The following is an 11,296-nucleotide window of genomic DNA, read 5'->3' as shown; positions in this document are numbered from 1 at the left end:
GCATACACATTCACCACGCGATGTGTGGGCACGGGGACGAGAGATGGCTTCCTCGCGAAGGCGGGAAAATGAAGTCTTCTCCTGTCGACGGGTACCACCACAAAACGAGGACGGTATTCCAATACCACGGCTGCCCCTTCCACGGATGCCCAAAATGTTATCCTAACCGACAGGAGGTCATAACAAACGGTAAAACAGCCGAACAACTGTACCAAGCCACAGTGAACCGTTCCGCATTTCTGCGAAAGAGCGGCTACAAAGTTATCGAGGCCTGGTCTTGCGAAGTTGGGCATCTCAAGGGGGAACTCCCGAGGAAGCAAACAAAAACTTACCCGCACGCGATCTTGTGCGATTTCGAAGCGTACGGCGACAAAAACTATCGGAAAGAGCCGACAGGAGCGTTAACGATAGAAAACGCGCACGTGCCGGTCTCCGTGAGCGTCTGGGACACTCTTGAAAGAGAGCCCACCAACATCTGCGAAAGAAACCCCGTGGAGCTGGTCCGCAAGTTCCTGAAAGAGCTGGAGAGACGCGAGAAAAACATCCAGGACCAGGTGCGCGCGGAGTTTGTGCCAGAAGACATGCACCTGCTGACAAAAGACCAGCAGCAAAAAATTAATGAATGGTGCAACCAGGTCCCTGTCGTGGGCTTCAACTCAGGTTCGTACGACCTGAACCTGATCAAGAACCACTTCGCCAGCACTCTCGCCGAAGCATCAAAAAAAGTCAAAGTGGCCAAGAAGGGGAACAAAACCATGTTCCTGCTCACCTGGGGGGCCCGTTTCCTCGATATCATCAACTATCTGGGCCCGGGCACGAGCTACGGGAAATGGGTGAAAGCCTACGGAAGTGAGTCCGAGAAATCCTGGTTCCCTTACGAATGGTTCGACGCGGCCGAAAAGCTGGATTTCCCTGGGCTCCCAGAATACGAGGCCTGGTATTCGAAGCTGAAGGGCGGATACGTTCTCACGCGGAAGGAGTGGGAGGAGTGAAAGCGGCTGTTCAAAGAAAAGGGGATGCGGATCTTCGCAGACTGGCTGCGCTATTACAACAATCTTGATGTCGCTCCCGGCCTCGAGGCGCTGGAAAAGATGAAATGCTTCTACACCGAGAGAGGACTCGACATTCTGAAAGACGCGGTGAGCCTGCCAGGGGTGAGTTTGCTTTATTTGCTCCGAGGGGCAATCGAGCGCGGAGCAGACCTTTACAGCCCAAGTAAAGAGGCTTGATTGGAGTCGCTGTCTATCAGCTGGCGAAGCTGTGGATGCTGGAATTCTACTACGACTTTCTCGACAAGTACGTCGACAGAAGAGATTTCGAGTTGATCCAGATGGACACGGACAGCAGCTACATGGCGATCTCGGGCGAGCGGCTCGAGGACGTCGTCCGGCCAGAGCTGAAGCAAGAATTCGAGGCGGAAAAAAATCAGTGGCTGTCTTGGGACAAGTGGAGCGGCCGCACCCCAGGTATCTTCAAGCTTGAGTGCGAGGGCAGCAGGATGATCGCGCTCTGCTCGAAGTGTTATTATGTCGACGAAGGAGAGGGAGAAAAAAAGAAGTTTAGCACGAAGGGGATGTCAAAGAAGCAGAACGAGATCACGTGGCAGCGGTTCGAGGAAGCGCTGGAAGGAAGCAAGGACATGGCCACCAACAGAGGTTTCAGGATGCGGGACGGGCAGATGGTCACTTACGAGCAGCAGAAGCTGGGGCTGAGCGCTTATTACGACAAGCGGTGGGTGCTGCCCGAAGGGATACACATCGAACCAATCGAATATCACATCTAGCTCACGTCAGCCGGAGGAAGAGTAGTGTTTGGAGAAACAACCAGCAGTTCTTCGCGCACGAGGCCGCGCTTGGGTCCGTCGCGCAGATAGTAGAGAACGGGCTGATCCGGTTTGATGAAAGATCTTTCAATGCTAAAAACTTTCAAAGACCAGATTGGATCCGTGGTTCTTTGCACGCCCCCTTCAAGCTCGCCGGGCTGGTGGAGATAACGAACTTGGACAAGAGAGGGGAGGATTTTTTCGCGTTTTCCGACAGGCCTCGTGTAAGGTGTCGACGGCCTTGCGTAAACAGATTTTTCTTTGATGGCGACGGCGGGTTTCTTGCCGATAAGGCTTGTGACCTCGTTGTTCAATGCCGAAACAACATCAGGAAGTCTTTTCACCCAGGCGGTGGACCGCTTGCCCTCAGGGAGAAGCATTTCCACGGCGTACTGGTGCCCGAACAAGCGCTCCGCCAGAGTGCGGTTGAAACGTTCGACAATGGCCTGGTCGCGGTGAATGTCAACGCGCCCGCGCCGGATATATGTTTTGTGCTTGTCCATCTCTTTTGTGACGGCGCCCATGAATTCGCGCCCGGGGTCAACCTGCAGCATTTCAGGCCATTCGAGAGGCGATCGCTTGTAAATCTTCTGAAAGGCCAGGGCGACCTCATCAGAATTTTTCGAAGTCAGGGGTTCGGCCTCTTTGTAGCGGCTGGCCACGTCGACAACGGTGAGAGCATATTTGAAAACTTTGCGGCCACGAGGGAGCTTGCCATGTGGCAGAAAAAGAAGGTCCGCCTGATGGACCTTGTTGGGCGTGGGAACGTCGAATTTCGGCCGAGGGATCCGCTTCGGCGCGGGGAGGAATATCTGCCAGAGCGCTTGCCTGATGAGCCACTTTTTTCCTGTTTCTTCAGGTACCTTGGCAGCCTGGGCTAATTTTTTGATCCCGGCGATCCCTTTCCAGTAGCCCCCGGGGCCGTAGTAAATCTTCGCGAGTTTGGCGTCCATATAAGTAAGGCGTAAAAAAGTTTAAAGGAACCGGAAAGCCGCGTAGCCCAGAGCGAGAGCGCCGGCGCCCAGGAACGCGAGTTCACCGTTTTTCTGCTGCTCGCTTGGCTGATAGAAATCTGAGAACTTGGCCTCCTTGGGGGGCACCATCTGTTCGTCAGGATGCGCCTGGTTGTAGAGTTTGAAGGCGTAGTCCGTGTTGGTGAAGTTCTGCTTGGCCTGCTCCTTCGTTTGCGCGTTAGTCGCGATCCAGTCGAGAAACTGGGTGCGGTCGCGCGTGTATTTGGCATAAGCCGCTTGATAATCTTCGAGAGCTTTGTCGTGGCGCTTTTTTTCTTCAAGCGCGGCTTTGTCGCCCCCGCCGAGCGCTTTCGCCAGATAATTGCCGCCGATAAAAGCCGTGGCGTTCAACACAGCCCCGCCAATTATGATCGCGATGCTCGCCATGGCGCGCTATTGAGCGGCTTTTTTTTTCATTCAAAAAAGAACTACGTGGTCTTCGAACCCGTTGTGGGGCGCGGAGATGAGCCCCGCTTTCAAACGCTGTCGGGGAGCATTTTCTGGTCCTCGAGGTACTTTTTGAGCGCAATGTTGCCCGCCATGACGGCGGTGAACTTCATGTAATTCATAAAGCTGCCGCTGGGATCGGAAGTGAAATTCTCTTTCACAACCTGTTTTGCGGCCCAGCCGATGCCCGCGGCTAATCCCGTGAGAGTTGCGGCGTCAATGACTGTCTTGACAAGCTTGTTGTCGGACATAGCGCGCTTGATATAAGGAAAGAGCGAAAGTTTAGAACAAAATTAATCTGTCTTTCCCGCGGCTTCTTCTTTTTTCCATCTTGTTTCCATTTCTTCTACCGTTTCACACCACATTAAGTCGATAAGCTCGGTGACTCTTTTATAAACCATTCTGTTGAAGTCGAAATACATCACCGTGATACCAAAAATTGCTGCTGAAGAGATGAGAATACGCGGAATGTTAACTCTCGGCATGGTTATATTCACTACACGCAAATGTTCAAAGCATTTTTTTAATCCTCTTGACAGTGTCGCGCGAGCAGGTTCTGGCTCGACACTCGCGGGCTCAGGCGCGGGCTCCAGCGTTTTTAATTTGTCGAACGCGGACTTGAGCTCTTTACGTTTGTAATAAATCCCTAGCAGTGAAACGCCTATGCCGCCAATACCAATCCATTGGTTGGCGCTGAGGCCAAAAAGGCCGCCGCTATTTGGGCTCTCCTCTTCTGTAGCCAGGGCTGGCTCAGGGGCCGCTGTGGCGGCTTTCGCTTCCTTTTCTGCGTGATAAGCCTCAGCCGCTTTCTTCTGTTTTTCCCGGGCCTGACGCGTTCTTTCGGCAACCATTTTTCCGGCGGCCACACGCTTGGGGCTTTTTACGCGCTGCGTGGTTGCAGTCGGAGTCGTCGCTTGCCGTGTGACATCGGCGGCAGGCGCTGCCTTGGTCTCTACCTTATGCGCAGTGACGGCGGCAGGCGCGCTCTCGGATTGTTCGGTTGACATTGAAGCGAACCGTATTCTAAGCAAATAAAAAAGTTTAATTCTTAACAATTTGTCAGCAAGACCTCAGCATTTGTTGATGAATGGTGACCATTTATTCTGCAGTTGCTGAGCCGGGTACTTCATCAACGCCCTCAGGCGGATAGCCGTTTTCATCACGAGAAGGGTGGCTCTGCACCGGCAACTGTGGACTATAATCAATATGTTTCGTGGTGATGAACACAGCGTTGGACGCAGCAAGAAACCGGCCGCACTTCAAAGCAAGGTTGCCGGCCAGAGTGGAGAGCTCTTTGTTCAAGATGTAGTCGTTTCTGAGCTCTTTTTGGTAAGCCTCGATGTCTTTGATTTTGACGGTCATTCCGACCACTTTGGTTGCAAGAAAAATAAAGCTGTCGATCAGGCTTTCCGTTGTCTTCGAGCCCACGTACGTCTCGTAGCGTTTGGTGAATTTCTCGACCTCTTTGTCGCTCAGGCGCTTCACCTGCTCGTGGGTTAGCTGCACTCCGATAGCCTCTTTGGCTTTGCCTGTGGACACCAGCACGACCAGCTTCTCGCGAAGAGCGGGAATGTCGGGTCCGGGAGCGGTTGGAACAAGGCCACCTGCGGGACCACTCGACGGCTCGGGCTCGGTTTGAAGAAGGTTCATAACGTCTGCTAACGCGGCCTCTTCTCCAGCCATTATGCAAGGCTATATACAGCTTACATCTTTTGATTCAAATAACTTTACCCCGTAGGGGTGGCGAAGCGAGAACACAAGATAAGAGAACTTTCGCTCTTTCAGCTTTGAAACCAGACCTTTGTACTCATCCGGGGAGAGTTCGCCGGCGTAATCCTCGAAGATGGCTTTCGTGGTCCTGGCCGAGGGGGTGCAAAAGAGAACGATCGCCGCCACGTTCTCCCTGAAGGAAGATGTTATGCCGGTCATTTTCTGGGTCAGCGCCCAAACGCTGATGCCCATATGGCGGGCAGAAAAGGCGAGATTCACCAGCTCCTCTTCCAGAATCCTGTTGTTGCGCTCTTCCCGCGAAAGAAAAAGGTCTTCGAAAGTTTTGTATATGTCGTACCCAACCGTGTCTTGAAGGGTTGTTCCCGCAAACTTTACGACCAGACTGTCAACGATCGCCCGCGTGACGTTCTGGACGAGGAAGTTGTTCGCGTGCCCTCCAGAAAGGTCGATGTCAAAGACAAGCGCTAGCGAGCCCGGCACCAGAACCTCGTTCTCGTTCAGCTTGGGCACGTAAACGTACAGCATATTGCCGGGGTCGGCTTCAGAGGGGTTAAAGGTGATTCGCTTGACCGTGCGCTGGGCCTTCATGGCGTGTACGGTCTTTTCGCTGTACGTTGGGCGAAGGTTCTCTGGCACCACTGGCATTGTGTATAAAACACCGGCAATTATTTCTAATTTGAAAAATAATAGGCTTGAAATATACTGCTATGGCGGAAGGCGGTGGCGAATTTGGTTACGAAGACCCGGAACTCGACAATCCGCTTGACCAAGATAGTGAGGCGAACAAGAGGTTAACACAACCAAACCTTTTCAGCCAGGCGCTGCGTCCACTCCCTACCAACCTGGCGACCCCTACCACGGGGGCGAACAAACGGAAATGAGTACTTTTCCTCACGAGCAGTCCGGCCTGCCTGACACTTCTTATTTCGAGACATCCTTGTGGGGAGAAGAAATCCCTTTGCTCGGTGATTTCTTACATCCCGATGACAAACAAGAAATTCTTGAAAGGGCAAAAGAAAAAATCAGAAGCTGGTACCGGAATGTAAAATTCGGTGAAATGGACCCAATCGGTTTCAGCAAATACAAAGGTAAAGAAACTGAGATTGTTTCATTTGGGAAAAAGGGTGGTGAGACCAAAGTTTTCCTGAGTGGCCAAAAAAATTCTCAGCAGCTCTGGGGCCTAAAACTGAAGATATCATTGTGGAAGACCGGGATACTATCAGAGAAATGAAACAAAGACTGGCGGAAGCTGAAAAGCAACTACAACAGGCGGAAACACTCTCTTCGCAAAGAGAAGAAGAAAAAAAGGAAGTAGAAGCTCTGAGACGAAGAATCGAGCAAACCGACGCTCAGATTGAGACAATTCAGGATGAACAAGGTTCGAATATTGAAAGTGAAGCAGAGCTGCGTCAGCTGAAACAACTGAAAAAGAACTATCAAACCGATCTTGAAAACAAGAAAAAAGCTTTGGACTCGCTTACAAAACAAGCAAAAAACAGAGAAAAAGAACAAGCCAAGGTTGACAGACTCAGGGCCAGCCTCGCAGCAAAAGAAAGTGAAACAAACGCCATGGAAGAAAGGCTAAACCAAACAAAACCGCTGGACGATCTGAAAAAGCAGGAAAGCGAGCTGCAGCGCCAAAACGCGGAAGACCAGGCAATCATCCAAGATGAGAATGCCTCGCCCTCAGAAAAAGAAGCCGCAGAAGGCAGAGTGGCAGAAAGAAACGAGGAGATCGCGCGTTTGCAAACTCAGATTGCGGAAAGGAAAAGGGGGCGGCCTCTCTTGGAAAGGGTCAAGGAGATCTTCAAAAAATATGGCGTGACCTTGACCGCTATTCTTCTCGCCGCCGGGACCACAATCGGCGCTGTCATCGGGGTCCTCACCAGAGGTTTGAAAGCCACCGGCAAAGCTTTGGGAAATGGCCTCAAAGATATTGCCGCGAAACTCGGTTCTCTGCTGCCCGGGCTGATTGGCTCGATTGTGACATTCCTTTTCAAAGCTGCCGGCCAAGTCGTTGGGTTTCTGGCCGAGATACTTGGCTGCTCATTCTTGCCGCGGTGACCTTTTTGTTCGAACAATATTTTAAGAAGCAGCGTTAACTTACCGCCATGCCATTAACAGCAAAGCCGATAAACCAACTACACCGACAATGACAGCCGTTTTGTTAATTTCGTGTTGCGGTGTTTTATCTGGAGCCGTGGGCTCTATTTTTTCCACCGGTGGCTGCGCTTGTTGAGTTTCGGACGAAGATGGTTTCCTTGATTCAGCCGTTGCGGCTTTGTGAATCGGGTTGGACGGGTGGCTGTTGGGCGGGTTTATCTTTGACGGGCCTCCTGCCATGTATTTGAGCCCAGCTTTTTTTGTCCCCGGGTTTACCTCGTTGTTCACCCCAAGTTTCATCCCGGAGACCGCCTGTTTCAGCTTGTTGTTGTAACCGATCGTGCTTGCGGTGTTTATTATTATTTGCGCGGGCATGAGGAAGGCCATGGGGGCAACAGCGACTTTCGCTTGATCCACCGCGAGCTGGTACCTTTGCACGCTCTTGGCCAAGTCGGGCTGTCTGATCGCGTCTTCCATCAGCACCAAGAACTCGCTTTGGGCTTCTTTCGCCCTGCCGCCAGAGCCGAGAATGCTGCTGCGGACGTTCACCTGCGCGCCTAGGACACAGTAAACGAAAGCCTCGATTTACTGATTTATTCGTGCCAAGCCCGCCTGCGTCAAACCGTTAGCGGTGTTTGGCGCGAACCAGTCCGCTTGAGCATCAGAAGCGGCCCCCGGCTCGATGAAATAAATCAAGTCACCATTTATAGCTTTGCCACCTTCATCGCTGAATTTGTTCCATCCCGGATATTTATAGTCAGTTTTTGACGCGCCCGCGCCGAACACGTAAACATAAACGCTTCCCAGACCGTGGTTTTCCCCATGCGTGTAGCGGAAATCGCTCGAGGGGTCAATGCCGAACTCGCTGCATATCCTTTTGTACGTCGCGAAATCGTAATGATTATTGTATTGGTTGAAAGGCGGGTCTCCGGGCAAAGCGCTCATGCTCTGAATTCCTCCCAGCTGGTATAAAATGCGCCTGACCGTGTAATACACGTGGAATTTGTAGAAAGCTCTTATCTGCGGGGGGACATTCATCCCGCTGTCAAAGATTTCGCGAGAAACTCCGCACCCCTGTGTCGCGCAGAAAACCGCGAAGTTCAGCTGCTGCGGCCAATATTTCATGTCAGGCCCTCCCAGCCACCGTTTTGATTCGACTGCCGACGTGTGCCTGAGTTTGGTTTTTTAAAATATTTCTGGGAATTTTGTCGTGAAATTGTTCAGGCGTGACGTATATTTGGATTGGGGCGTCGAATATTTTTTTCAGACTTTGCGCGTTGCCGTCGAAAGGTACGGCAGGGATGGGCAAGGAAACTTTTGAACCAAGCGGCGCCAGCTGGTAAGGAAACCCTGCAATGTCCCCCGAGCGCTTGTCTTCCAAACCGAGCGCCTTTTTCATTTCCTCGCTCCAATATTTTTTGTCTGAGCCGAAGACGCTTTGAAGCGAGCCTGGGCCCTCTTTGAAAAAGATTTCTTCCGTTACGTTTTTTCCGTCGGTATTCCCCTGAGCAATGAAACGGGATCTATCGGCCTTGGGGAAATGTGCCACAAATTCTCTCCATGCGTTTGACTTGGCTATTGCGTCTTTTATCACAACGTTAGGATCTTTCCACACTTTCGCCATGTATTTTGAACATAATTTATTTGTTGAATGTAAAAATGGTTGTTCTCACTGTTGTCACGCAACAGAACAGAGAGACTATCTATTTTGAAGACGCGCTCTCAGAAGCAAAATATGTCAGACTTTTGAGTTGTTCTGTTTTCAACTCGTGGCATAATCTGAGTTCTGTTGGCAGAATGTTTTTTAAAGGAACCAACGAAGTGGTTGCATCATTGCCTAAAGGGCATTACAATGTCGAGAGAATCGTAACAGAACTGCAATCCAGTTTTGAATATTACAAGAAAAAAGGAAAATTCGTCTTAGAAACGAATAACCCCAATTCTGTTCTTAAAATTACAACCGTTGCTGCCAATTTAGGCAACACTAATCAAGCGAAAGAAGTTTCCGTTGATTACAGTTTGGCCAATTTTCTTGGAATCGGAAGAAATATGAGGAAAGAAGAATATATCAAAAAGCTTAACAGCCCGAGTTGCTACTTTATCCACTGCGATCTCGTTGACTCAACAAAAAACTTTTTGAATGGAAAGAAGTCAGACCTTGTTGCCAAGGTTGACGTCAGAGGAAAGCCTTATGAAAAAGTCAGCTATAACATCGACTCATCGCAAAATGTTTTCCGTGACGCTTCTACAGACAAGTTCATAAACAGCATCACCATTAGCGTCAAAGATGAAAATGGTGAACTCTTTGATTTCAAGGGGTTGCCACTTCTTTTTGAATTAGAATTAAATTAAATTTCTATATATACGCGATGTCTTCGGCGAATTTGTTGCCACCAAGCGCGCCACCTGCCGAGGATGAAAGAAAAATCTATCCAAGCCTTCCCGAAATGACAAATGCCGAGAATTTCCGGCTAACCGAGATAAGCAGAATTGAAAAAAAATATCTGCTGAGGTCGAGCATTACAGGCTTGTGTTGAAAAAATACAAAAAAGCCCGGAAAGCGCTTCACTATTCCCTGGTTGGCCTTGGCGCCTTCACAGCAGTTCTGTCTTCTGGGGCTGTCGCAACATCAATCACTGGTGTTGGAATTGTTGTCGGCGCGCCTGTTGCCGGGATAGCCGCTTTATCTGGCGCAGTTTCCACTGGCCTGTCCGTTGTCAACAAGAAGCTTGAACGCAAAGTCAATAAGCACTCGAGAATCCATTCTCTGGCTATTGCAAAACATGACTCGATTAACCTCGCCGTCTCACAGGCTCTTAATGATAATCGGGTTTCTGACACGGAGTTTCAACTGATCACACGTGAAATGCAGAAATATCGCCAACTTAAAGAGACTTTACACTCGAACTTCGCGCGAATACAAACAAATCCAATCCAGCCAGATATTGAAAAAATAAGAAACCAGGTTCGGGACCAGGTTCGGGAAGAATATAGAAAAAAAACTTGCGGATTAAACAGCAGATTTGAACTAAATTTTGAGCGAAAAAACACAAAACTCTCTTTTTGTCTTATCAAAAATAGATGATTGTGTTATTTGTCATGTCACAAAAATAGCCTTGAACTTTCGAGAAGATTACTCACTTGACGCAGTCAAGTGCGAAATAGAGAAACCCCCTCGATCAGCTGTTTCTTTTTATCGCTCTAGTGAAATCTCTTTGTTCTACAGCGTTTCGTGCCCAATTTTTCCTCGAAAAAAGGCGAAAAGTGTTATTTTTTTTGACCAGACCGAGAAGAAATACCGTATTCTTACAAACTGTGGACAAAAAATAGAAATCTGACTGTAAAATTCCTATTGGCTTCAACATTCCTGATGGCTTTGAAAATTCCTGATGGCTTCAACTGAAGCCAAGAGGAATGCAACTAGATTTAACTGAAGCCATCAGGAATTCGCAACGGGAAGATGTTGTCTGAAGGCGCCTCAACCGGAACCGCGTCATGAAAGCAATCAACAACTTCGCGTGTAATATCGCGCACGTGTCTCTGCCACTCAGGCGTGAAATATTCATTCACAAGAAACGCAATCAAGTGAATACTGACAAGCATGTTTTTATGATATGCAAATTAAGCCGTGTATTTTTAAATTCTAATTCGACCGGAGGTTATATCGTCGCCACCTTTTTCTCGCTAACGCTTCCGGCCAAAAAAGAACCACTCGTGCCAATCGTAACCGTTCCAGGAGCATATTTCTAAAAAATTCTTGTAATCAGGGTCAGCTTCAATGAGATGTTCTGGATCATTCGGCGGCCTAACCAAGGTATTATGAACAGTTCCCTCATTTTCGAAACAGGGGAAACAACATCCCTCGAAATAACAGTTCGCATAATCTAAACAAATTGCCATTCCCACAATTTGCTGCTTTATTTCGCAGACTGGTAGTTTTGAAATATGCTTGTTGACCTTGTCCCAGCCCATTTCCTTTTTTTCCTTTATTTTTATCGTGATGTACTCCTTCAGAAGCATCTCGCGAAGCTCTGGAGGGAGGTTTTGTATGGCCTCGGAAAGCCCGCAGCTTTCTTTCCGGGTCCGCATCAACCACCCGCACTTGTTTGGCGCTCGAGTCATTCCGGCTCTCGCGGTATAACACCGGGCTCGCTTGTTTCTAACATGCCGCACTCCTTTG

At 49.5% G+C, this 11,296-nt stretch overlaps 3 protein-coding genes across 3 annotated transcripts; 2 read left to right on the top strand and 1 right to left on the bottom strand.

Annotated features, from left to right (window-relative positions):
* The first annotated feature begins 1,264 nt into the window (after window positions 1–1,264).
* Window positions 1,265–1,783, top strand: LOC149114128 (uncharacterized). Its single transcript, XM_089286722.1, has one exon. It carries the CDS (start codon window positions 1,265–1,267, stop codon window positions 1,781–1,783), a length of 519 nt encoding a protein of 172 aa, XP_089142848.1.
* A 2,597-nt stretch (window positions 1,784–4,380) lies between these two features.
* Window positions 4,381–4,967, bottom strand: LOC149114127 (uncharacterized). The gene has a single exon (XM_089286031.1). It carries the CDS (start codon window positions 4,963–4,965, stop codon window positions 4,381–4,383), a length of 585 nt encoding a protein of 194 aa, XP_089142157.1. The 5' UTR covers window positions 4,966–4,967.
* A 1,219-nt stretch (window positions 4,968–6,186) lies between these two features.
* On the top strand, window positions 6,187–7,077 carry LOC149114126 (uncharacterized). The gene has a single exon (XM_089286030.1). It carries the CDS (start codon window positions 6,241–6,243, stop codon window positions 7,075–7,077), a length of 837 nt encoding a protein of 278 aa, XP_089142156.1. The 5' UTR covers window positions 6,187–6,240.
* Window positions 7,078–11,296: the final 4,219 nt, after the last annotated feature.

This window comes from Orbicella faveolata, unplaced genomic scaffold (assembly GCF_042242905.1).
Source record: "Orbicella faveolata isolate gen_17 unplaced genomic scaffold, um_ofav_v1 contig_14, whole genome shotgun sequence".
NCBI lineage: Eukaryota > Metazoa > Cnidaria > Anthozoa > Scleractinia > Merulinidae > Orbicella > Orbicella faveolata.
This window is presented reverse-complemented; position numbering and strand designations above follow the sequence as displayed.